Source organism: Plectropomus leopardus, chromosome 1, assembly GCF_026936395.1.
Source record: "Plectropomus leopardus strain MGB_pleo_1.0 chromosome 1, ASM2693639v1, whole genome shotgun sequence".
Taxonomy (NCBI): domain Eukaryota; kingdom Metazoa; phylum Chordata; class Actinopteri; order Perciformes; family Serranidae; genus Plectropomus; species Plectropomus leopardus.
In genome coordinates, this window is record NC_142176.1 from 36,526,007 (window position 1) to 36,553,744 (window position 27,738).

Here is a 27,738-nt window from a genome sequence, read left to right on the forward strand (position 1 = left end):
TCATTTAAAGGATATTCTGGTTCTATTCTATTTTTGTTGTTGTCTACAAATCCCCTGAAAAGACCAGAACCAACAATGTATTAATCCTACCAACAAGTGTTGTTTGTGTATTCAAAGCTTTATGTGGCTCAATCCTCTCTGTCATCGACCTCAATTGTTATCCTTCTTTCTTTACCATAAATGAACACAGTAGCTTATTTTATGTAGTTAATGTTTTAAGTCAGACCCATTTCCACTGACCTGCTGCCATGAATACTAGATCTGGCGGTCCAAACACTGGGGGTGGGCTCAAAATTGATAAACCCGAAATTATACGTGAAAAACATTTGTTGAACTTAAAAATGTATAAAAACTTGAGCAAACATGCAGAAAAGTTGAAACAGTTGGCTAAACGTAGGCTAATGGATAATTGGTTGAGCCTAGCTAATTAAAAGTAATGGACAAAGATGTAAAAAGCTAGCTGTAATTCATGGATAAATGGTTGAGCCTTGCTAGCTAAACGAAACAGAAAAGGATCTAAATAGGTAGCCATGATTAATGAATAAATAGTTTAAATAGCTGGCTAAAATGGACAAAGGTCTAAATAGCTAGCAACAATCAATAAATAAATAGCTATCTAAAAGTTAGCTATATGTAATGGACAACGTTTTAAACAGCTTGCTAAAATTAATGGATACATGGTTGAAAGGGCTAAAACTAGGGCTAATGGATAAATATTTATTAAGTAAAGGTCATGGATGATTGTTTGAAAAAGCTAATTAATATAATAATAGGCTATGGTTGGAAAACATAGCTAAATGTAGCTAATAGTTAACAGTTAGAAAGATAGCTAAAAATAATGAACAAATGGTTAAAACTTTCATCGTTGGACATCCCCAGTGGTCGTCCCAGTGGCATGCAAACTTAACCAAACCGAATATTGACAAATTATTATTTTTTTGTAACAATAGGCTATATTCATTTCATCACCAGTAGCTAAATATTACACCCAGTGGCTATATTACACATTCAGAACATGAAAGCGGGTACTCAAGGTCATCTGATCTGACAAAAAAACATTGGGAACCCTTCCACTGGAGAACCAAATATGTAGGCCATTTATCGAAGAGTTTTCTGCAGCTGAAAATATTCCCAAACAAATGCATATCAAACTGCGCCAAGCAGTTTCAGGAAAATATTTTGCCATATTTACAAAGCTGAAACTGTCGGCTTAAGGCCAACTATTGAACCTCATCAGCAGGAAAGAGTGAGCAGTGGGCTGAGTGCCAAGACATGCTGGAGGAGTCAAAGTATTGAGATATTTGTTGATGATAACAAAAATATACATTTCCTAACCTTATCCTTTAAGATAAAACATATATTTTGCTTTTTAAGTTGATTTTTATGACAACATTGTAGTGTTGTATATTTCACGTCGATGTAATTTCTTTAAACAGGAACTAGTGCATCACACACATCCTGACTGAAGATCAATGCATCTCGCCTGTTGCAGAGAGCAAAAGCTTTAGACAAAAGCAAACACTTCAAGAGATTTAAATATGGCAACAAACACAAAAATATGACTGTGATTGTTCCAGTTTCTCAGAGGGCAGTACGAGGTCTGTTTCCCTGTACAGACTTCTACAAAGTAGGTCAATACACCCTGTGAACTTTTATGTATTTACACACGACACTGTGTTATTCTAAAAAAATTTTAGGAGAAAGATCATTGTTAAAAATGGGTAATATTCAAGTACTGTCTGAAGCAAAACAAGATAAAACAAAGCACAAACAAAAGGCCAACTTACCATCAGTGTGGTGGTCTCGCTCACAAAATCATTTTGCATCTTGTCTGTCAATCAGAGCTGTCGGCTGTTGTAGCCTCGGGCTCTTCTGGATCAAAGGCTTTGATGTCGGCCTGCTCTGGGACGACACCGTCGCCCCACAGCCTCTGGGCAGCAGCCCGGCTCGTACACACTGTGCCTGTGATTTACCTGGACCCAGACTCCCTCAAGGATTGTAAACACTATGGGGAGTGGTGGGGGGCATTTGAGTTGTCCACATGGTCAAAATCAAGCTCATTAATTAGACTAATGGTTGTTGTACAAGAATAAAACAATTGTGAGAAGACAAACATAAAAAAAGAATCTTAAGAAAAAAAAAGGTTGATCAGAGATTCTACAGCCTGATCTTCTACAGGAATAGTCCGGCATGAGGGAAATTATTACAATTACATTTCTAGCCAATTCCACCCCATCAGTCTGAAAAGCCCTGCTTTATTAAAACACATTAGCAGATTAACAGCTGCTAGCAAGAGATCAAAAGCAATCATGTTAATGATATCCCAAATATTCTCAGTATCAGAATAATTTCATGATAATTATACATCCTTTAAAGGAATACTTTCCCCCAAAAATATTATCGTTTGTTTATTAGTTAATTACCCTGTGTTACATTATTTGTGAAGAAAACTTTATTTTTCTCTAATGCGTCTACGGTGAAAGGAATCTGAAAACGAAGAAAACTCGGGCCATGTTTTAAGTATAAATGTAATTGAGAATCGTGAAGTGTTCCTTTAAGATGAGTGGTGATGTTTGGAACCAGACAGGAAGAATGAACAAATGATCCTTATCGTCTGTTAGATTTAATTGCTATGCCATGCTCATGAGAATTAGTACACACATTAGTACAAACATATAAAAAATTCAATGCCAAGACAGCAGTGTGAGAATTTAAGCGTCATAGAAATAGAGACAAAAAATTCCACAAACCAACCGAGCAGGTTCAGTCAGTGTGGAAACAGCTTCCTGCTGCTCTGCAGTTTGCTCAGTGGAAATGTTTAACGGTGGGAACCAGTTAAACACTATTGCTCATTAGATACCCCTGTGCCATCTCCACACACACACACAAATGAGCCGTGCTCGATGCAATTATTAATGCATTAATAAAGACTGTTAATGGACAATAATAGACATTCACATCTTCTACAAGGCTTTATGCAGCGTCTGTCTACACACACACACACACACACACACACACACACACACACACACACACACACACACACACACACACACACACACACACACACACACACACACACACACACACACACACACACACACACACACACACACACACACACACACACACAGCTGAGTGTTCTCAGGTCCGATAGAGTTATAACAAGTCTTTTGAGACCGATCAGCCGCTGTATTTGTGGCTCATCAGAATGCGTGTGCCACATCACATTAGTCCCCACGTGTGAACTGTGATTTTACTTGGTAATTTTGAAGCGTCTCGCTGCCTATACATATTCATGCTGAGCCTATAAGTGTCAAATTGAGATGTCCTTCCAGTGTCCTTGACAGCGGGTTATTAATATTGAATACCTAAGTCAACATTATAACTAGATGAAGAGATATACAGGTCACCGTCTGCCACGTTCTCCACACCTTCTGTCCTCAAGACAATTGGACAAATCATCAAATTATTTTATATGGTGTCGCGCTGTGTAGGATATGTGTAGATTGTATGGAGCAGTTATAGATGACTTCTCTGGTGAAGGTATTATTTCATAAATTTCTAAAACAACCCACTGTTAACACACATCAATTACGCTCCGAATGCCGACATCTAAAGTATCTAATCAGGTCAATCAACAAATACTTTCAGATTTGTGCAGCATTTGACACCAAAATTATGGGATATCTGATTGTATTTCATGAGGGCAGTTTTCCTCTAATTGAACTCATTTCTCATTTAAGAGGCTGCTGACTTAGAGCCCACGCGCTCTGACTTAAAAGCCATAAATCCCGGGGTATTACTCTGAACGCCAACATCTTAACTATTCCAATTCTCCAATCCCTAAATTGGTGCGGCTGTTGTTGCTTGTGGCTGCTTTTAAAATCCTGCTCCTGAGAGGCGGCGTGCAGCAGCAGCCCAGTACCGGAGGTTTATCTGGCTGCTGTGCTTGATAGGATGCTGGCTGCAGGCATCTCGTCACAGCAGCTGAGAGGAGGTCACCGAGGTCCTCCTGCTCGTGGCGACGCCCAAGGGCCATCAACACAGCAGGAGAGCCCGGGTGCTGGTGAGGTCTCGCACAGCCTCGCCTCGCTTCATGAAAGCCTAATGAAGAGAGGGGGTCTTGGAAAACAGTGCTGTTAAGACGCCCACAATCCTGCAGCACGGGAGCACAGAGGGGATGAGTGCAGGGGAATTCAAAGAGACGCAGAGCTGAGACACAGAGGCTTACATACACTAAACTGTGATTGTCTGCATTTATTGCTGATAGAGATGAGACACAAAGTCTTCATTTGTGATTGTCGTTAATAAATAAAATGTGTACAGATCTGGCCCCATCCCACTCACAAGCAAAAAGTAAAATACACCATGTAGGATGAATAAAAATCTAAATGTAGGCACGCATATTTGCTTTTAAAAATAAGTCAAAAATGTCACATTGAAGTAAAATCAGTCATCATGTGCACATCGCTTTTCAAAGGTAAATGTAAGAAACAAAGAAATATAATGCAGAATATTTGCTACTTACTTATGTTTCTGTATACGGACATATGAAAAAACTCAATCTGAATTTGTTTTGAGAAAGACAGAATTTTTAAAAACAAAGGTCTTGTACTTAAAATTATAACATTTTCTAAGAAACATCTTATAACTTTTCAAATGACCCATAATGAAATTTACTTTCATCCCAGCAACAATTTTGTTTTTGTTTTTCAAAAGGTGAATAATCCCTTCTGCAATAAAAGTCTGCACATCGATCAATATCAGTTAATTATGTAAAAATATACACACAAATATTACAAATCAAGCATATACATTCAGAATAATACAGACTGATATCCCAGTTGGTTTCTGGAGGACATAACCAGCCGGCAGGTAACGTAAGAAAAAGCAGCTTCTGATCGATTGTCGTACAGAATAAAGTGTACAGACAAGAAAACACCCACAATCTTTGGAATTAATATTACAAATTTCTCCCGTGCAGGGTCCTCAGTGTGGACGTCTTTGGTTAAAAGGTGCTGGTTAATGTGAGCCGTGCGGTTTTGTGCATCACCACAGTGAATTAGGATTTAAACCTACCACGCACTCCGAGACAAGCATTTCCTCTGGAAATGTTTTTTTTAGGAAGGAAACCTACAGGAGTTTCTTCTTCTTGTTGCCTCTCAGTTCACTGTACTGAACCTGCAGGACACAAGAGTCACATTAAAGTCAGAGAAAACAAGGTGTGAAACATCATTTTATTTTATTTTCTATCATTGATGCATTACTTTCTGCTATCTTACAGTGCTTTGAAATACTATTGCAAAAATATATTTCATATTATATTTCAAAACAATTTCGCAGAGGAAGTGTATGACTAAGTACTACTGAGCAAGAAAGAATAACAGTGGTCAGCTGAGGAACTAGAGAGAGTCACCGACACTAAACCTAGAGGCCCAAGGGCATCGGAGCAGGAGAGGGAGGAGGCAAATGGGGTCAAACAGCTTAAACAGAGAAAAGGACAGAGAGGGTGAGGAGGAGAGACCACGGCCGGCAAAAAGAGAGAAGACAGAGGAAATAAAGGAAGAGGAGAGGACACACATGGAAGAAGAGAGATGGGGGAGAAATAGATTTCTTTTGAATAGTTTATATTTTAAAAGGTGTCTGGTTTGAGGACCTGAAGAAGCCACTTGGGAGCATCAATGCAAAAAATCCTGTGACTTTCATGTAGACTTTTGTAGAAAAAGTGTTATTTTGCTAGTAAAGCTATGTAAATTTTTCTACAAAAAATCAGCTCACTAAAGGCTGGGAAATATATTATCATCATATGGATACTGTGATCTAAGACGAGGTATCATAACATCATACATGTTGTCTCTTCCTGTTTTTAATGGCTGCTTTACAATAAAGTGATGTAATAAAAACTTAGCAGACTGTTTTAGCTGTTCTGTTACTTGCCTTTTGCAACTAAGTCATTTTTTTCACATTACTCATGGAGGATTCCAACACATTTTCATGGCCAAATTTTCAAAACTTTTCCATGACTTTTCAGGGACCCATACTATTGTTTTTTCTTGCCCTACCTCCACATAATTGTAATTTTAGCCAGAGGGCATTTATGGAGGGAGAGACAGAACAAGACGTATGTGAGGGCGAACAAAATTCACACTCTAAAGCATATTATAGCTACGTTACATATAGAAAAAACATTTGCTGTTATGTTATGTTATGTTATTTGATGAAGGGTTATCCAAGGAAGATTACTGTAAAAGTTTAGTACACAACAAAATTTCAGGACATTTCTAAAAATTTCAATGGTTTTTACCAATTCTATGACCTTTCCAGGCCTTGAAAATGTGACTGTGAAATCCCAGGGCTTTTCCATTTACATGGCCATGGGATTATTTTAAAAGAAATTTCATTGTGAAAATATTTTGAGAGAGCACCAATAGTCAGCTCTACAATATTGTCACAATATCGACATGGAGGTATTTGGGTCATTGAGGGAAATATTGAGAGATATTTGATTTTCTCTGTATCGCCCAGCCAGAGCTTAAACTTGTTTTGGTTCTTTTTGTTTGATGTGAATATGCAGACTGATGTTTTGCTCTTGCTGAGGTCGGGGAGTTCACGCAGGAGACACCAGCAGCAGCAGCGTCTCCTGTCTCAGCCTGGGAACAGCCTGCCCTGCAAAGCAGCTAAGCAGCAGACCTCCACCAGGGATGTATCATGACCAAAACACAACAGAAATTATACAGCGCTTCATAATTATACAGATGAAGCTAATTATACAGACAAGAGGGAAGAATGCCTGGGAGTTGTTGTAGCAAAATGCAAAGCTAGCGGGCTCTGGGATTTTGGGCTTCCTGGCCGGCTGATCCGGCGGGGCTTACCTTCTGCACATCTGAAGGCACCCTCGACAGGAAATCAAGCACTTCATTGTTGTCAATGCTGTACGGGTTCCGTAATTTCTTGGTGAATTTATTGATACCTAAAACAGAAATTCACACCAACATATCATTAGCACTAGTCTCTCGTGGCTGCGCTCTTTGTTTCCACACAAACAAATACCTGCAGAGGAGACGCACGCTGCCCAACAGCTACTGCTGCGAGTATGACAGTATCTTCCATTTTCTTCTTTTACTTTCACTTTTTAGGCTGAAAGACTTGCAACATTCAATGCTATTCATTGAGTCAATAATATAAACCTTAACAACAGGACATGTTTCAAATTATACATCTTACTAAAAGCACCTAATGTGAAAGAATTAACGGGGACTCTCAGGAGATGGAAAATCTAAGAAGCAAATACTCCTGTGACCTTGCAAATTTCATGGATAATAGAAAGATGCAACCAAAAGAAAAATGAAGGAGAATTTTTATCACAACAACATATTAGAGCAGTTGGGTACGCCTCTAAAACAAAGGTTAATAAAAAACACCTCTTACCACAATAAACAGACACATCAACACCAGACAGATGACATAATAAACAGTTATGAGACTTACCCCATAATAAAACCACGTAGCGTACGGGGATGTAGTATGTAAGAAGTGTTGCAATGACAAAGACCAGGAAAGCCAGGCCGGACAGGAATGGCACCGACCAGTTGAAAGTGCTGACAAGTTAACATCACTAACATCAGTACATTTCAGAAAATTAGGCCTAATGCAGACTTATGTTTTTAACCAACAGGACAGGACAATTAAAATATTCAGTAAAACATTTCAAGAACATATTATCCTTTTCATGATGCGATTGAAATAAAAATAAATGTTTTGGACTGTAATTCATGATTAAACTTTGATTCTTACTTTTTTATCCTCTCCCCAAAACTGGCGATCTCCTCAAGCAGGTTCTGAAGGGTGATGATGATGTCTTGGACCATGTGGATTTTCTCCATCAGCCCTTTTTTTTCTGACTCCTGCAGCAGAAAAACACAACAAACAGGACACAAAGTCTTCATAGAGTTCGGGAGAGTGTGTTGAATCTTATTTTGGTATATACTGTTGGGGAAAGTACATCATTATCAGTAGCTAATTAGATTAGAATTTCAACAAAAGTGCATATTTAAAAAATAAACGCCCGCTTTGATGAATTAAATAAAAGGTTTGTGGTGGCTGAAAGAGATGGCAGCTGTAACATGTAGTGACAGACTGTCAGACATGCAGCTCATTAAATTACTCTTTCAGTACCAAATAACACTGATTAAATGCATGATTGAAAAGGAAGTAAAACAATACAAGCACAAATAAATAATTAGAAAATAAAAATTGGTAATTTTCTTGATTCATGTTAAATTGTTTTACAAAGATGTTTTGGTCTCCGTTTGTTGTTTGTATGTGTTATCATGAGGCGGTGTGTTAAAAGTAATGGTTCAACAGTTCAAAAAAAAAAAAATAGAGTTAACTGGAAAATAAAAGGTTTAAGTTTTAATCATCAGTGATTATTTAAGTGGACCTCTTCTGAAGTAGATAAAATCTGTATGAGAAATATCTTGATTTTAGTTTGCTTTCTGCCTTTAAAATCCTCAAAATGAAAGAAAAGTTTGAGGAGTACTTTGTTGGCTCGACTATCCAGTAACAGACCTTTATGAGCTTTATCCCATCATGCATATCACATTCTCAAGGCTGCTGCTTTCATCCTTAACTAACTAAATAATAATGCCTAAGTATCTGTCAGAAAGACAACAAAACATTGAAACAGACTCATTCATCGGCCCTCTAGCATTCTGCAAAATGGGAATGTAAAGGCAGATTCTTTAAGAGCAAGTTTGAAAGTGGCCTTTTGAAGTGAAAGCTCTTCAGGACTGGACTTCACATTATGAAAGAGTCAAGGCTCTTTCTCAGGCGAGTCGAGATCCCAGGAGGGAAGGCTGGCTTTAAAGTAAACAGAGGAGAGCAGACTCTGTGCAGAGAGCCAGACTTCAGACGGAGACATGGCCACATGTCCACATCAAACACACAGAGGCTGAGGGAGGGTTAGAGGAGAGAGGAGCCGGGGTCGGTGGGGTGGTGGTTATCGGGGACTGTTTACTGGCCAGAGCCGTGGTCTTTGTCACTATGTGATCTCTGTGATATATGTTTGCTTCTGTTCAGAAACACAGTGAGGGATCGCTGGCTCACTTCCATCCAGACGTTGGGGACGAGCCTGGGAAAAGAGCTGCAGAGCAGATCAAACCTGAGATATTCCAAATGCACAGTGACTTATCACCACATGTAGGACAATTTACATCCACCTCAGTCAAATATATATCAAACCTCCTCACTGCCATAAACCACTTTAGCCATTTTAGGGGTCACATTCCCACTGAAACCAGTATGAGAACCACTTTACATCAGGCTGCTGCAGGCAATTCACAATGTCTACAATAAACTGCTGTCACTCTGGAGGAATATTTCATTGCCTAAAAGCATTGTAACACTTCCAATGCCAACTTCCAAAATGAGCTTTGAAAGAGCATGTCTAAGTGCTGTCATTAGTTCCATATTGATGGTATTATATGGTGTGTTAAGCTCAGGGACTTTCCCAAATGCAGCACAACCTTTTTCCCCGCCCCTCTATTACCATATGAATGAGTTGTGACATGTGGAAACGGGTTGGTGAGGTCTTCATTAAGCCCAAATGTCTTTCGGTAAATTTGCAAAAAAAAAAAAAGAAAAAAAAGCAACTTTTGGTTGGCAAGAATAAAACACATCAGAAGATTTAGTGCTGAATAAAGAGCTTAACGGCATAAAATGATAGATCACAGACAGATACCTTTGTCAACATGTACAAAGAAAGCTTTTCTGTTCATCGGCATATAGAAATACAGACCCTTAGTCAACAAAGAACTACAAACAAAAACCACAGGTACGCACCTTCTCATCATCCTCCTCCTCATCCGCCAAATCCATATTGTCCTGAAATAAAACAGAAATTGTATTATAGAGTTAAGATTTTCTATAATCTTAACTTTGTCTCATTGTGACACTGGGACTCTGTATTAACTCCATTGTGCGTATGGAGTCGTCATTTGACAAAGTGCAGGCATCAGCCGTGACCCTGAGGTCAGCCTCCAAAAACACTCAGCACTGCAGGACAGCTGACTGACAGGACATGTTGGCCTTGTCTCACCTTTAGTTGCCTTAGTCTGTTGTGTTTGTTGCGAACAACTCAAACCTTTTTAGCAGATTGGGTTAAAGTGGCATTAATCAATATTTTTGTATTAACAGTCGATCACATGATTACTTATATATGAAAAGAGTTGCAAAGTGACAAATCCGAGAAATGTTACCCGACTCAGTAGTTTCCCTCAAATCTACTGAGCATCTTTCAGCTCTTGTTCATTCTCCGAACATCGCTGCAATATGTAAATAACAACCACATTAAAGGATCTGAAAACCCTTTTTTCTTAATCTGATTGTGACGATGAGTAATGGGATCCTACATGAACACACAATTTTCAAAACGTTCAAATCGTTTTGTTTTAGTCATATGAGAGATTGTGCTATTAATTTGTCTGACTTGGTTTAAAATTAATTAATGTGACATCACATATTTTCTATCCACCAATCAGGATCGAGCAACATTTGTATAAAGATTGAATGACACTTGAGCGATTGTTAGCTAAACTGCTTCTTTAGGACTGTTTAAATTTAACTCTGACTTTTGAATTATTAGGGTTATTAAAGGAATCCGTCACCCAAAAAATGATCATTTGTAATCAGTCAATTACTCACACTTTATACATTTTTTTATACATTTGACACTATGAATGTCCATTTGAATTACGCAGAATTTCTCAGTGGCTCCACGGTGAACAAAGAATCCAAAAACTGACAAAAATGTTGATAAATTAATATAAATGGAGTACAACAGTTAACAACAGTAATCTTTTGACTAAACTCACACAAGCTGTATAATTCAACTCTCATGTATCCAGTCTTAAGCACAGTACTTCACAAACACATGCAATTTCACTAAAACAGTCATTTAGTCATTTAGTTTTTAGCAAAAATGCATATGTTTGGGAAGTACTGAGCATACAGATAGATAAATGAAGAGTTGGATTATACTGCATGAGTTGTGTGATAATTTGTAAATGGATGTTTTGATGTAGTTTTGCTGTTTTTAAATCACAGCCCCCATTTACCTCAACTCATCAAAAATATCTGCCGTTTTTGGATTCTTTTTTCATCATGGAAGCATAAAGAAAAACAAAGTTTTCTTCCCTATTCAACGTAACATAAGGTAAGTACCTGATATACAAATGATCATTTCATTGAGAAATATTCCTTTAATATTTACTCACACCTATTCTTCCATTACCTTTCAAGCGTGTAAAATGATTTCAGTGTCACATGATGGATATACTTGTTATTGTAAATGGTTAAGTGCAATATTCTGTAGTAATGCCAATAAAGTCTCTTTTATCTGTGCTGACGAGTCAATTAATCGATCAGTGGATCGGCAAAATTATCTACCAACTATTCTGATATATTCATTGCTAAGCTTATTTATAATTGATTTAAATCTATGTGTTTTGGGCTCCTGGCTCAATAGAAATAAACAAAATTTAAAAAACAATTAAGAGGACATCACCTTTGGTTGTGGGAGCTAGTGATTGGCTATTTTTTTAAATAATATTTGCACTTTCAAACACTAAAACATAATTAAATAAGGGGAAATGATTAGCTGTTAAATTGATAGTGAAAATAATGGTTGCAGCCCAACATGGTTATTAATCACCACATATTTTACTCCTTGTAAAATATAATAAAGCACATTGTTGTCTGAACAGTGCTCTGTTTATGTCATTTACTGTAACTTATAGTCTGTGTGGAAACGTAGAGAGTAACGGTCTAATTCGACCAGTCACAACGAGAAGAGGCCAACAGACCAATAACAGGAGAAGAGGAAGGAGTCAGGAAAATAACTAGAAGCCGACTGAAAAAAAGAAAGCAGTGTTAGCAAGGGACAAGCACTGCAAATTAGCTTAGGCTGTAATAATACGTTGCATTAGTCTATTCAGTCAATTTTTTATGCTTATGTATTATGTGTGATTTTATTATTATGTAGCTAGGTGCAGCTGGTTGCTATGGAAACAAACCAGATTTGAATTAAGAGAACAAAATGTAGTTGAGGGAGCTCTAGTTGCACAAAATTAAAGAAAAAAAAAAGAGTGAACAGGAGCCAGCAGGTCAGTTGGCTGAAAGAAAAGAAGGCTGACGGAGCCGCTCTGGACTCACCAAGTCATGACTGACTCGCCCGGACCGGATCTGGAGGTAGTTCCAGGAGATGAGCAGGACCAGGGAGAAGGGCAGCATGTAAAACTCCCAATACCAAACTGTCACCATAAACACCTGCAGACAGAGGGGGCACGGGGGTCAGATATCAGTTAGGTCAGACACAAGAAGGGGGTCAGAGTATGAAACAAACTGCTCTTCATTAAGTCACATCTAAAGACATTTTCAATAGACCCTGATTCCCTGCTAGCTAAAGGTTGATCCAATCTGCTATTGATTTAATTAGCTGTGGTCAAGTGGATGAAGGCTACCCCACCACTATCAAAGCCTCGCTCCCTCCGTACGGTTATTCTGCATACGCTGTGCGGGACGACCACTCGGCTCAGCTGGATTTGACTCTCCCTCCACCCCCTGTATATGCATTGACATTAACCACATAAGTCTAATTGATCTGCCTCTCTCATCTTATGTACATTAAAGCCGACCACGCGATTCACTGCAGCTGCGGGGTGCCCGTGTGTGAATATGTCATTAGTATCTATAATGGCACGTGTGATGGACATTCCACCTGTGCGTGGCTCAGGTAAAAAGGATAAAGAGGATGAAGAAATATGGCCTGTGATGTCTCGATTGCACGGCTAAATGGAACGATAAAATAATCCTGTCAGGGAGGCAACGGCAGCCAAGATGGCAGCAAGCCACAAGGCGTGGGGAGGGGTTTACAGGTTTTTATACGCTAATAAAAATAGAAGCGAACATCTGGTAAAGACATCACTCTCCTCTGAGGCACCAACTGACATAAAAGATGGCAGATCAACCTCCCCCGCACATATACACCACCTCCATCAGCTTTAATGTGCAAAAAGCCAAGCATGCTCTTGTCTGTGTTATCACAAGCCAAAACAGGGCCTGGGAGAGGAGATGAAACCAGTTCCTCACTGAAAGGGTTATGTTTTATTAGAGCCGACTTTGTAATGACTGGAAGAGCCGGGACGGGGGGGGAGAGCCAAGTCACGCTTTGGTGGAAATGTATACCCGACCCATAAAGATTGTGATAATTGCAGCCCATTTCAGCTTGAGAGGCATTACATAGTCTTCGACAGCAAAAAGGGCTCTGGAAATACGATCCGGATCAGAGGAGAAAAAGAAAAAAGAAAAAAAAAAAAGAAAGGCTACCTAATATTAGGAGAGCTACTGAACTGGAGAGTAGCACATTTTCGGAATGCAGCAGGATTTCCACACTAATGCTCGGGGAAGGGTTTGCATGGCACAGCGGTAATCCAGATATCACTGACATCATTGACAACATTCGCGTTTTACATAGTGGGACTGTGTAACTTTTGCTCAGCCGCAGCTACTGATTATTATGGATAATTATGGGATAATGCTAAAAGTGGAGTCATAAAGTCAGAGAACCCTAATATCTACCCAAGTTTATGAACATTAGCCACCATAAGCTTCTGGACATACCAGATCAAGTAAGGCTGAGTGTATTGAATTGAGCAATGGTGCTTTTAATTAAGGTTGCGCCCCCCCAATATTTGAAAAAGGAATCAAGAGTCATCAAACACTTCCAAAAGCTAATTTTCTCCCCTCAATCTTCAGGGTTCAGCCAACTCCAAAACACACTGAATGGCTGCTGAACTCCTGCAACATGATGGTGTTCATGTCATCCAGCAACAGTAAACACAACAATCTACGTTTTGGCTCTGCACACTCACAGGTCGACTACCATGGATGGATTACTGTATGGGCCTACTGGGCTTAGGCTCAGGGGCCCAAAGTGTCAGAGCCCCCCTGGCCTTCACCTGCAAAATGTCGCTAAAATTGACACATACCAACCTGGAAATGACTTAAAAACATTACAAGCAGATGCTAAACAACCACAAAGAGACCCAAAAAGACTACAGGGAGACAAAAAAATGACCCAAAAAAGACAAATGACCTAAAAGAGACTCGAAATAACTACAAAAGGGGCAAAACAACTATATAGAGACAAAAATTATTACAAAGAGACATAAAACAACCATAAAAAGACATAAAATGAATGAAAAAAAATTACTTTAAGGAGACCAGGGCTGTACTTGACTAAGACTTATGACAGTTGAATCGGATTTGGCGGTTTTATATGAATATACAACAATTCGTTTTGTTCTCCAAACAAAGTTTTAATTTTTGTTCATTTAGTGCACTAACCTTGGGTTGTAAATGTAACACTTTTTTTTTTAAAGCCAGAGACTGTATCTATTAACTTGCCGTGAGCTGTAAATTCATCACTTCTAAGCAGAAGGTCTATCCTTGCTTCTCCTCTGTGCCGCTGCCTGCATTTTCACAGTTTTCTGTACCATAGAGTAACATGAAAATCAAGAGCACTATGCAGAAAAATCAAGGGACCAAAATATCCACAGAATTACACTGCACCGAATAAAAAAAAGATTGCTCGACTTGAAGCAGTCTCAGTCCACTGAGAGTCTCCGACTGATGATTCCAATTTATTACTTTCAACGGGCAGCACTAAAAGACACACAAAGGGTCTACAGAGACACAACTAAAAAAAAAAAAAAAAAAAGACACAACAAGACTGAAGAGACACAAAATGAACAAAACAGGCACAATCACCATAAAGTCTATGTGTGTTTCCAGTCCTAAGAGGTGGTGAGGCCTTTTACATGTCTGTGCCCAAGGGCCCATTGGCTCATAATCTGCCCATGTCTACTACATGGAAAAAACTCTGATTATGCACATGTTGAATATAAAGCAGTGTGTTAGTGTTGCTGATGATGGTCAGATGTTTTTCTGTGTAACAGGTTGATAGATGATCTGAGTCACTTTTCTCTTGAAAACTTGGTCTGTAGTTGATTTCTATCATTGTAAACCAGGTTATAAAACACTCAAACACTGTCTGCTGTGCACAGATCTTTCTATGAGTGCTGCACATCCAACATGTAGTTGCAAGTTAAAGAGTTAATACTTAAAATATGGAGAAATACCTAGTGTTTGCTGTTTTTACAGCACGCCCTCATATACAGACAGTGTGTCAGGTGGTGTGTGTGCATTGGGATACAAACAAGAGCTAATACATACAGAACCTCATCTAACATATCAGCAACATTGGCAATTAGTTCTTTTTCTTAATGTGCTAATGGCTGTCCATACCTGAACCTAAAGGATTATAAATGTTGCTTGCTGTTAAGGTGATGAATGAAACTAGGATTTGCACGTCGGTCTATGATACAGGATGATGCTCCTGATACTTTGCTGCAGCTCTTTGCACAATAGGTCCATCTCGTTTCATGGACACTTGTATGTTGTGTATGTTGTATACTGTATATTGTATAGACTTGTATGATATGGGATGTACATTTCTGTATTGTTATTGCCAAGATGTATAATTTTATGGTATTTTATTTTGTATTTGTATTTCAATGCAGTTTTCTTTATGAAGCCCAATATCAAAAAACACAATTAACTTCAGAAGGCTTTAGAGCGTACGACATCCCTCTGTCCTTGGACCCTCACATTGAACCCCCCCCAAAATAAAAAAATGAAAGCCATAAAAAAGAAAAATTAAACGGTAACTCTCACCACCTTTTACAAAACAAAGTAATGCGGGGCTACAGTGCGTGATCTATTAGAGTTCGACAAGTAGAGACATCCACACAGCCAGGACTGAGGCTCCTCAGTGAGATAACCCATAATGTACATATGAATACCCATGTACCCATAATACATTCACAGTAAACTGCGCTGACTAAAGCAGGACGTGTCTGACAATGGGCAGATGTTGCAGGTAGTTTGTCACTCTGTCATGCAGAGTAGAGCTTTGATTTCGTTACTCTCATGTGGAGGTATTAAACAGGCATTTATTTCTCCTCAGTGAGGCTTGAAATGGCAGGGAGCGTTAGTGTGAAAGCACGAGTACAGATGGTACTGTCTTTCAAACACAGAGATACAGTGGGAGGATGAGTGTGTACGTTGTACACTTGTTCATGCTTGTATGATCTGAGAGTGATCTGTCAGGCAGAACAAAATTATTGCTAACATTTAACTCTATATACGAGAGGGGGGTATTATTAAGCAGTGTCTGTTGCATTGTGAGTACCTGTGCATCAACTATGGTGTTAATATTTTCATTGCAAGCACTTTCTGGTTACAGCACATCGACCTTTGACCCCATCCTGGACGACACAGTTCTAGACGTCCAAGTGATCCTCAATTGCAAAACTAAATGCACGACTCAAAGCTAAAGAGTGGCTTCTGTTCAGATAACAGCTCTGTGCTGCAGCTCACATTTTTCACAGCAAATTGAACAAACTGTACTATTGGCCAGCGTACAGTATCTCTTCACAAGTCTCATAAAAAAGTCTTTAGATGCTGAGCAAAACTTTAGTGCCATCTACAGGGCGTCAGACGAAAAAACAAAAAGAACTTTCCGTGACCTTGATTGCCTGCATAGTTAATGCACAACGTGCTGTATGCAATTTCAATCGAGCGAAATCTGGGAGAGAATAATGTCAACAAGATCAGCACCCACTCCACTCTGCAGTTTAAAGACACGGGCGGAGAGGCTTCTCCCGTGTTTCTGTCTTCACACTTGCTTAACACTTGTACTCAACAATGGCAGGATGGAGAATAAGCCTTATCTCTGAAGAGCCTTTTAATTGGACTTCTGTCTGCATAATGGGGTCTAAATCAAACCAAGCAGAGATTGGACAGAGGGTTAATGAGTTGTCAGGGAAGTAGAACAAAAATAGACTCTATCTGGACTCCACTGGGACTCTACTCTCTCCAGCTGAGGCTTAACTCTGCATCCACAAGACACACAGCGCTAAGAGAGTCCACTCCAACACAGAGACGGGGGCCAAGCCTGCGTTTCTGCTGAGCCCAACACCGCATTGATTAAGCATCTCGCTGGGAGAGTTCAAGTAGGGGATAGCCAGACTGCGGTTGTCTTCCGCAGCTTGGAGGGAAAACAGAGGGAAATGCAGATAGTGTGTTGATAAGCAGTTAAAGCAATTCACCAGGAAGGCTAGCAGGCTCCTCTGAACGCTCTCCCACTGGAAGCAGCTTTTGATGTACTGCAGAGTCGACACGATAGCCCTGTACAGTGTCTGTACACGCATCACGTTCCTGGCCAGAACCTGAAAGATACAGATTATAAGCATGCAAAACATATAAATATTACAGTAGTTATGTTGGAAATATGGATTAGAGAGCTCCTAATGATGTTTTCATTGAGTAAAGGTTTAATTTTGTGAGAAGTTTATTTGAACTATTTTGAAACTGTAAACATCCAGTCAGCCTGTGTGACAGTCAGAGTAGCTGGTAGGTTCATGCATGAGCCACTGTGGTCAGGGGACAAACAACACTAAGTTAAAAGCTAATATACATCTGAAGCATGTGCAGTGATTCCCAACATTTTTTCCTTCAGGGACTTCTTTACTATTGTTAAGTAAACTGATGACATATTTTAGAGATGTTTCATATTATATTAAATTCATAACAATAACAGTAGAGAACAACTGATAAACTGTACAATTAACCCAAGTGCCTAACTGCAGGGAGTTTGTGTTAAATTAGCAATTATGATGGATTTGGAGCAGATTATTTCCTGTTAATATTGCATCAGAGATGAGTTTTCCTAATATTTGTTGAAACTTTTTATAAGATTCTATACACCCACAATCATACATTCTTTAAAGGCTGCTTTTTTGAGAAATTTATTTTGCTTGACCATCTTTTTCTCCGACAGGATGAGGATGTTTATCAGAGAGTAAAGGCTTTGTGAATATATCACGTGTTCAGGTCAAGTGCGCTTACAGGGCGAGCAGGTGGAGAAGTGGACGGGTCACAAAAACAACTGACTTGCATGCGGGTTTCCGGAGTTCACTTCCTTTGTGGATTTGTGTTTTTTTGTTTTTTTCTGCACCTTACCATGTGCCTCTTTTGCCTAAATCTAACCGCCTCTGACTTTGTTGCCGAATCCCAACTCTCATGACAGTCCAAAATAAAAAACCCCAAAGCCATACAAATAATATCAAAATTGGCCAAGCAGTTTTTAAAGTACTGTCAGTATATGTGATTATGCAAATTTATGCAAAAAAGCTAATTGTTCAACATATGCAAGCTAGCATCTGGCAGTTTCTTACTGTTAGGGACCCAAACTATACAGTTATAACATAAAACTACTTTTACTAAACGTTTCTTAGGTTCACAATAGGGCTCTATAGGCTGGAAAATAGACTATGCTGCAGTCCAGCCAAAAGTGGCAGGATTCTGACCTGATTTTGTCAAACAAGATTTTTGACGTTAAATCTGAAGAAAAAACCTGCCAATTACCGCCCGAGTCCTCAGTGTGTAAGCCAATTTCGGCGTTAGTGAGCAATGTATTGTCTAACAACAATGAGTCTTTGTGGGAAGTACAGACAGTCAGGCACCCTGTCCTGCACACTGTATATCAAACTAATGTAGCAGAACAGTGGACAAGAACTCAGTCACAGTTGGGGTCAATTAAAGCTCAATTCAACTAATTCAGGCGAAGGAAAGTCTCTGCTTCTGCGAGCGCTGGCTTTCAGAGAAAACTAAAATGTTCAACATGTTTTGTTCATAAAGAGCTAATTGATCATAAACATGCAACATTTGCACATGTTTTAAACCCCACTTTTTTTATTTGAATTATTCAAACATCACAAGAATGTTGTCAAAAGTGCAGTGACCTCTGACCTTTGCCCTCTTTACTGCTGGTTGCTTCTAACGTTTATTGCTATGGACTTTAGGGGTTCGGCCAATCATTTCCATGACTGATTAATCTTTCCATAACTTTTCCTGAAGAGATAGTTCATTGTTTGGTACATAAAATGGCAAAATTATTTTTAAAATTTGCAACTTTTCAGAATTTTCCTAAAGGTACAGTTTTGTGGGATTATTGCAGAAATTAAATGTAATATATATTAAGAATTGTTGTTGTGTTTTTGTTGCCTCAGAACGAGCCATTCATCTCTATATAGGGAACAGGTCTTTGTTTATGGAGATCTGTCATGTTGCACTGCCAATCATCTACAGAAGCCTACAATGGATGAACAAACGGCTCCAGGTAGGGCCATTCACATTCACTACAGTGTTCATAGTTAGAAGGCCAACTGCGAAGAACAGCTCTGAAGATGCAGTGATTCGTAACATGAAACAGTTTTATTCAGTGTTTTTATCAGTTTGAATCTGAATTTGTTTTGGGGAGGAAGAAATCTCTGGGGATAATTCAGCTTCCGGTAAGAACCTCCTGCACTGCTGGATATTAAGATATCATAGAAGAAAAGGTGACCACACATTAGAATGTGTTGGATAAGCCGCCAGCAGCGACATGCCGAAAAGCATCTGAAATATATGATTTGTGGCGTGAAACTGCTTTATACAGCCTTTCTAGTGGTTCAAATCACCAGCAGTTTCCCTCTTTGAATAATTTGGCTAACGGTAAAAAGCTCCTGAATATCTGGATAAGAAAAAGGTGAGAACATATTATCTTTCCAGAAACAAGGGGTGAGTACATTAAATAGCATGTAGTAGGTGAGCCGCTAGTTTCCGAGATGCAAAACAGCATCTGAGGTACACTGATTTGTCACTTTAAACTGCTTCATTCAGTGATTTTAGCTATTTTAATCACCTGATCATTTGTATCGTAGAGGACGAGACCTCTGCAGATAATTTTGCTCTCTGTACAAACCTCCTGAACAAGGAACAATGAAGGAATTCTAAGCCAGGAGAAGTTTCAGCTGGTTGCAATCTGGAATTTAACCAGAGGACACCATCAAATCCCCCTGAACCTCACACGGTTCACCTTTAATTTTCTGCCAATCAACTAATTCCTTTATCGATTGATGGTTTCAGCACTAATTGAGTTGAATGGTATTCTTAACTTTGTATATAAGCGTATGCTGCTCTCAATGAAAAAAAAAAAACACTTAAAATTAGGGTCAAATGATTATGCTTTTGTAATTGTGATTAATCGCAAAATTTCAATAGTTAATCACAACTTATCACTTTTTTTAAATCACATTTTCAATTTCATTATCTTGCATTTCAAAACAGTTTCATATTGACAAGGTAAAGGAATCAAATGACAGCAAAAAAACTGCATGGGACGTTCATTAAGTGGGCATGTCTGTAAAAGAGAGGCTCATGGGTACCCATAAAACCAATTTTCAGTCAGATACCTTAAGGTCAGAGGTCAAGGAACCCCTTTTAAATAACCATGCCGTTTGTCCATTGCTAAAATTTAGCCTAAGATTGGAGTGTTATTTAGGCCGCTTTCTGAGAAGCTAGCATGACAGGGTTGACATACCACTGGATTCCTTAAGTCTCCTACTGTAATTTCATATGATCACAGCATCATCAGCCTATTGCAGCCTCCTAAACACAGGAATGTGAGCCGGCGACTAATGCATTTAGAAAAATAATACATTATGTACAGACATTAACGCTGAAAGCTCTACTTATATCTAAATATATCATGTGCCTTACAAATTATATATCTTTGACTCAATGCAAAGTGATTATTCCTTAAAATCCTGTAAATATGCAGTAAATTAATCAAATTTTGTCAAACCTTTTTGGAAAATTTGGGATTATCCTCCATGAATTTTCTCTCTCTTGGTTGGAAGGTTCTGATACTCGCTCTGACCTGATTAAAAAAAAAGAGAAAAAAAAGTCATGAAGCAATAATAGGCAAACAGATTCAGGCCCATCTATCATGGCCATCATGCCCTCAAGTCCTCATTGCAGGCTGAACTTTTACTCACAGGGTTAAAAATAACCTCCAGCTCCAGAGTGATGCTCCCCTTCGTCAGCCCACCTAAGTCCTCTTTCTTCAGCGGGTAGGTGATCTGCTGTCCCCTGCGGATCTGTGGGACAGAAAGGGCATCAGGTGCTGAACTCATCCATGAACCTGACCGTCAGTCATGCTCGATTACATCTTAGCAAGTCTTCAACGCGCTCGAGTGTTATCACCCTCTTCACTTTAATTTAGACGCAGAGTGTAAATAGATGAGAGTATTGTCTGCATGACGGACTCTTGGTGAGGTAGTGTGTACCGAGAGCAGCGGAATGGCAACTTTTCCCAGGAAGTCTGGCGCCTTGTCTCCATCCTCATCAAAGATAGTCACCACCAGAACATCATGAATGTCTTTGACAGGGCTGTGGGGACAAACAAGGAGGTCAGATACTCCTCACAAACCAGCGCACACTACAGCTTTATGTCTCAGTTTTTCTGTTGTTAAAACAGCACACAACATACAGCAAACATACATACATCTCATAGGATAAATGAGGGAATGTTTGGGAAAACTCAAACTGACAGTGTGAAGACTTTATTCCACTCTGGGTGGAGGCTCTTGTAGACAGTGTGTGTCTGCAGTCTGTCGTTCCCCACTTCCAACACACAGAAGGGATCGCTCTTGCCTGCAGAACACAACGACAGAAGACACGTTCACACTGGGCTCCCTCTGTCGCTTTAATGCAACAGCAGAACAAAGAAAATCTGAATGTGTAATGTACCATTTAAATCAGCAGCCAGCAGATCTGCTGCCTTGAGAACTTTAATTTGAAGGAAACCAACGTCACGGAGGTTATTCAGGGATCTCTTTAAGCTCTGTGGGGGACAGGAAAGAAGACGGGACACATGAGGGTGTGGGTATGTTTAAATTAGAAAACACTTAGAGCCCCTACTGCCACAAAGCCTGCACAATCATCTAGTTTATTAATGCATCATAGGAAACATAAGCCAGACTTTATTTTCATTCAAGTGCAGTGGTGAGAAAAAATAGCAAAAAATGTTCAAACATGTTCTACCTTATAATAGGAAATTGTTTAAAATCAAGATCGAAATACTTGCTTCAGAAACTGATAATAAGTAACTGATAATGTTCCTTGGTCCAGTTTTCTGTTGGATTTAATATGATGTCAGATTCACATTTTATTATGTGAATATATACAGGCTTATATTGTCTATAATCATGTATAAAGTAGCCATGTCATCCATATTATTTGCACAAGATAATAAATCTTTAGCATTGAAGACAGTCCTGCTAATCTAAGCAAGCAGATGTTTGTCACCTCAATGCCACATAGATTGTGCACTTTTGATAAAAGAAATGAGTTTAAAGTAATTATCGTAAATCTCGTGAGGACATTGAGTTAGGTTTTTTTTGAAGCTGTGATATCAGCCACCAAAAAACTGCTTTTACAAGCTACATTATGTTGTTGGGAAAAAATATATTAGAAAAGAGAAACTTGATGAAGACATGGAGGGATTTTGAGGATCTGTTTTTTTTTTTTAATTCAGCAGTAGAAAGGTTTCTCTTCAGCAGCTGACTTGAAAGCTCATGTCACTGTTTTCCAAAAGAACTTCAAGACATATTATCAAAAATGATCTTTGCTTCAATTTGCAATGCCATGACTGCCATAATGGATTGACCATCTTATGCAAGTTTCAAGCCACTGCAAGTTTATTTTCAGACTTTTCTGGCATGAAGTGAAACCAGCAGCTGCCACACAGGTAAGATATAACTAGCTATAACATCTAAATAGCTGTGTTAATTTTTGGAAAATGGTTGACCGGAAAATATACCTGATTTCTAGTCAATAGATGTGCGCATGTATCGGCAGAGACGCTGCACTTGGCCTGTATTTTCTTATTTTCTTCCTATCTTGCTGTGTCCAGGGACGTTCCTGAGCACAGCCCATAGGTGAAGCTGGGATTTTAGAAAAAGGTAGCAACCAAGTGCCAGACTGTAAGCAGCAAACATCCTAAAGGAAGCTCCGAAAATTGCGGACACAGCGCTGAAACCCCCCTCCCCCCAAAACAATGAGGCGAAATGGCAACACGACAAAACTGGTTCCAAATCGAGTTTTAATTTGAGGTTGGCTTTCACTTTTACTTGCGGTATTGTTTAAGGACAATAACCGGTAATGCCAGCACGGTATACCTTTAAGAGCAAAGTCTGTCAAAATTTAAGTCAGATTGTAATGTGTTGATCACCTTCAGTAGAGTCCTAAATATTTATTCTATTTTTATCGTCAAGTACAGTTTACCAGACAGGTTCACACTGGCTCTGCTTTCTTCTCAATGTGTTTACTTTATCAAGCCAAACCAGCTATATCTTAACTTGATACTTCTCACTACATGGCTGCTTGGCTGATGTTAAAAACTGGTTACTGACTGCTGGCACGTTACCTTGCAGATACTGCCATCTCTTGGCCTTTCAACACAAAATGAAACGCAAGAATTTTGGGAACAGTTTTGATTCAAATTTAAAACCTAAAACTGACGACAAAAACAAAACATTAATCTATATGTTTTATCAGCTTCAGGCCATAATAAAGTTCAGACTGAGTATTCACTTTCTAATCACAGATGCTAACATAACACGCCTTTCCCCTAACTCTTATCTCCTGATATAGTGGGTTTTTACCTTAATTAACTGGGTCTTAATTAACAATCTTTAGACAGACCCAGATTCTCTAAAGCTTACTTTACCTGCTTTTATATTTCAAAATTCTGTGAAAGATTTTACTGATAATAATCCAATAAAAGTTACATATACAGACACTTCAATCGTGAAGTGATGCAATGTTTCAGTAAAGATCGATTAGAAAGAGGAGTACAGGTACTAACATAGTTGTCCAGCTGGTTCTGTTGTTCACGAGGTTCATCGAGTGGTGCCGCACAGAGGTCAGAGATGGAGACGCCGCTGCATGTGCTCAGTGTGAGCAGGAACACCAACAGTCCCCTCCCTTTGTCCAGGGTGTGTGTGAACAGCTGTCTCTCATTGAAAGGTATCCTGGACAAGTCAACTTCACACCTGTATACACAAACACACACATGCACAGGCCTTTATATACTGCAGCACATGCAAGTACAGTTGCAGTCATGAAAACATGAAAAACGTATATACATTGTGCACAGACGTGTATGGTCATAATAGTGAGTCTACACGTGTGCAGACAGCCGCCTTCACAAGATAAACATATCTGTACATCTTGTACTCAATCATCACAGCGCCAGCCTACATTTTTCACATTGTACGCTGCTGTATGGGAAGGCTCAGTAGCCATTTGCTTGGAGTAACATTATGACTAAAGAGCCGTTTCTTCACCTAACTGGACAAACACACCACTGACTGTGCTGACACTGGTCTGCTTCCAAATTATCAAGTGGAAAATCAGAGCAGCTGCTCTGGAAATGCCATGCAATGCTCAGGTGTTATGCAGCAAGACCAATCATACCATTAATTTTGAGTTTGTTCCCACACTAACTTTGTAGGGTGAGCACACACGCGCACGCACGCACACACACGCACGCACGCACGCGCGCGCGTGCACACACACACACACACGCACGCACACACACACACACACACACACACACACGCACGCACACACACACACACACACACGAAAAACAAACAGGTTCTGAAATCAGACTCACATTCCCAAACACTCCTCAGTCCTTCGTCCTCCCTTGGACCAGAGCTCCACCTCCAGGATGTCTGGCCTGTCTATGAAGTGGTTTAAAGTGAATCTCTCTCTCCACTGAGGCTTGGGCACTTTGCAGTGATTCTGAAAAATGAGGACAGAACATGAAATATACATTTTTTTTCCAAATCCACATGCATATACATTAAACCCTGAGAGGAGCCAAATAAAATTCAGATAACAGTCAGAAAATACTGTAATTTCCATGTAAATCTTGTTTTCAACATGCTTTAAAAGTCAATTCTATGTTGGTCAAATGTCCGAAAAACATAACTTTGTTTTAAGGTTTGCCTGCTATAATCTATTATTCAGAAAATTAACCTGTTGCAGTACGTCCAGACTCATTAAACACATCTGTGAGTTTCATTTTCTAACTGATTAGTGTGTGAATGTTTCAGTTCTTCAGCTTCAGAAATCAGCAACAGAAACTCCAATCACACATAAAGGCATAAAAAGTAATTACTGTCATTCTGAACCTGCATATGAGAAAAGAAAAGGCGTGATGCTGCTCCTTAGCATGTAGCTTTGATGTGTAATGGATGATGTTGCAAAACAGCAAGATAATCATCAGTGACAGCAGCTGCAGCTCAGGCAGTGCAAGAAAGTGAGCAACACTGCTAGACATCATCCAGCTGCCAGGATGAGCAGTGATTACAGCTTTTCATGTCACACAGCAAAAAGCCATATTATCTTATTCCACCACTGGCTCTTATACATAATCTGTGACCACATCAGAGAATAGACGGGCATTAAGCCCCTTAACATTTGCACTTCTGAACAGTAACATTATTGTATTTATTATAAGTAACTCTGGACACAGTACAGGTTTGGCAAATATGAATGCAATATTACATACATAGTATGAACTCAGAGATCTACTGCATAAAATACACATTATACTGTATAATGCCAAGTTGAAGGTAAGCATAACATGACAGTTATATGCTTCACACACATCTTTCCCCAGGCAGTAAAGAAGATCTACACAGTCAGCACAATTTTAAGGTGGGTACAAGATCAGTGTCACCAATTCAGTATCTGATCAAATGTCACCTCTTCCGTTACTGAGTTATGATGTTAAATAATGGTCAGAAAAGTGATTTTGCATTGAGACATTAGGATGTCAAAGTGAAGTTGAATTCTGACCTTTTGGATATAAAATGTCATCACTTCATGATTTATCCTATTAGACATTTATGTAAAATTTTGTCACAATTGGTGTATGACTTGACTTATTGCCAAAAACATTTCTGCAAGGTAACAGTGACGTTGACCTCACCAAATTTAAACCAGTTCATTGTTAAGTCAAATTTGTGCCAAATTTGAAGAAACTCCCTCAAGACCATTTTGAAGCATGGCGTTGGCGTTGGGACAAAAGGTCACAGAGACCTTTGACCACTTAATTCTAACTTAATTCATCATTGAGTCCAAGTGGACATTTGTGGCAAATATGAAAAAAATCCTTCAAGGTGTTCTTGAGATTGTGTTCATAAGAATGAGACAGATGAGTTCACAGTGACCTTGACCTTTGACCTGTGACCATCAAAATCTAATAAGGTCACTGTTGAATCTAAGTGGACATTTGTGCCAAATTTGAAGAAATTCCTTCCAGGCACTCTTGAGATATTGTGTTTATAAGAAAGACGTATAGATCAAGGTACAAACCAACGTACAAACCAAAAACATAATGCTTCCAGTAGTAGCCATTGCTGGCGCTGAAGCATAAAAATGTTAAAAACTTCTTATATTTTACTTCAAACATCACAATAATTGTGTGTGTATGGTAACCAAATATATTATGGGCTTAGCATAATTACACACTTGCAGAAGAAGTGGGGAAGAAGAAAAGAAAAGTTTAGGGAAGAAAATGATTTCAGAGGAGAGGTTAGAAAAATAAAGGTGTTTTGAATAGAGGAGAGGAGGATGAGCAGAGAAAGGGCAGTGTGAGGATTGGAAATTTTAGTAGAAAGGAGGGGGGAGGATGAGTATAGACAGAGTAAGAATAACAAGGACAATTCAAGAGGGGGAGATAAAAGAACAAGTCCTCCTTCTAGTACCTTGCTTTTGTATATCTGCTCTCCAAGTCTGAAGCGAACAAAGAGCTGACCTCCCTGAGAGTCCAGCGGCATCTCCCGACCCTCGATCAGAGTCACAGACACAACAGAAGTCCACAGCTGACTCTTCCTCATCGTGTCTGACAGACGAAAACTGTAAGAAGAACTTCCCGACTGCAGGAGAGCGATTTAAAACAAAGGAGAAAGAGATTCAGAATAAATATAGAAAAGGTGAATTCAATATCAGGATATCTAAAATTAAATTAAGTCAAATTCCTTTTACATATTTGCAAATCCATGACCTCTTTTATAACAATGCATGCATGCAAAGAAAGGAAACAAAGCATAAACTAGTAAATAGAGGGGAGGGATTCTACTTAGAAATTGTCACCTATAAAACATTAAGATTAAATCAGTTAGCAACATGCTCTGAATCAGTGCTTTTTAAACAAACACCCTTTGGAAGACAGCTGAATTGGACAGCGTTATCTTGCTTCTCCAGTGAAAAGAGGATGAAATTGTTCTGTCATTTCACAGAGAGATTAGGTAAAGCCTGCAGCAGCTACAATGCAGAACAGCGTCTCTCTCATCCATATATAATAAGGAGCCATATTCTAAGATAATTAGCTGAGCTTACATGGAGACGCAGCGCTGTAGGGAGATATATTTAACCCAGATTCAATTAATGTAGATAAAGCTGACAGTGACGTCCCGTCTGAATCTGCTCTCCCACACACATCAACAGAAAGTCATGTTTCAATTAACAGAGCGCACTTAATGCACTTGAGAGACAGAGTACAATTGGCATCTGAAGTAGCAGGGGAACATGCTGAGTGACCACTTTATTAGGTACAACTGTGCAGTATCGCAAGCGCAGAATCATGCGGCTGCAACTCAAACTTGAAACACAGAGTGGAATGAGCAAACATGCAGGGTGTGGAGGTTCCAG

At 39.2% G+C, this 27,738-nt stretch overlaps 1 protein-coding gene across 3 annotated transcripts in view; it reads right to left on the minus strand.

The window, feature by feature from the left end:
- Positions 1 to 4,245: 4,245 nt before the first annotated feature.
- Positions 4,246 to 27,738, minus strand: part of mctp2b (multiple C2 domains, transmembrane 2b) — a 51,696-nt gene continuing 28,203 nt past the window's right edge. For 2 of the 3 annotated variants that reach the window (XM_042484178.2, XM_042484169.2), the window contains 15 exons: positions 26,793 to 26,963; positions 24,689 to 24,819; positions 23,876 to 24,062; positions 21,757 to 21,850; positions 21,558 to 21,660; positions 21,294 to 21,396; positions 21,003 to 21,104; positions 20,810 to 20,884; positions 17,232 to 17,351; positions 12,214 to 12,327; positions 9,844 to 9,885; positions 7,798 to 7,907; positions 7,492 to 7,601; positions 6,876 to 6,973; positions 4,246 to 5,184 (listed from right to left, as the gene is read on the minus strand). In XM_042484178.2, coding sequence (XP_042340112.1) covers positions 5,137 to 5,184; positions 6,876 to 6,973; positions 7,492 to 7,601; positions 7,798 to 7,907; positions 9,844 to 9,885; positions 12,214 to 12,327; positions 17,232 to 17,351; positions 20,810 to 20,884; positions 21,003 to 21,104; positions 21,294 to 21,396; positions 21,558 to 21,660; positions 21,757 to 21,850; positions 23,876 to 24,062; positions 24,689 to 24,819; positions 26,793 to 26,963 — 1,608 coding nt within the window. In that variant the 3' untranslated portion in view covers positions 4,246 to 5,136. The other variant, XM_042484185.2, reaches the window with a different exon arrangement.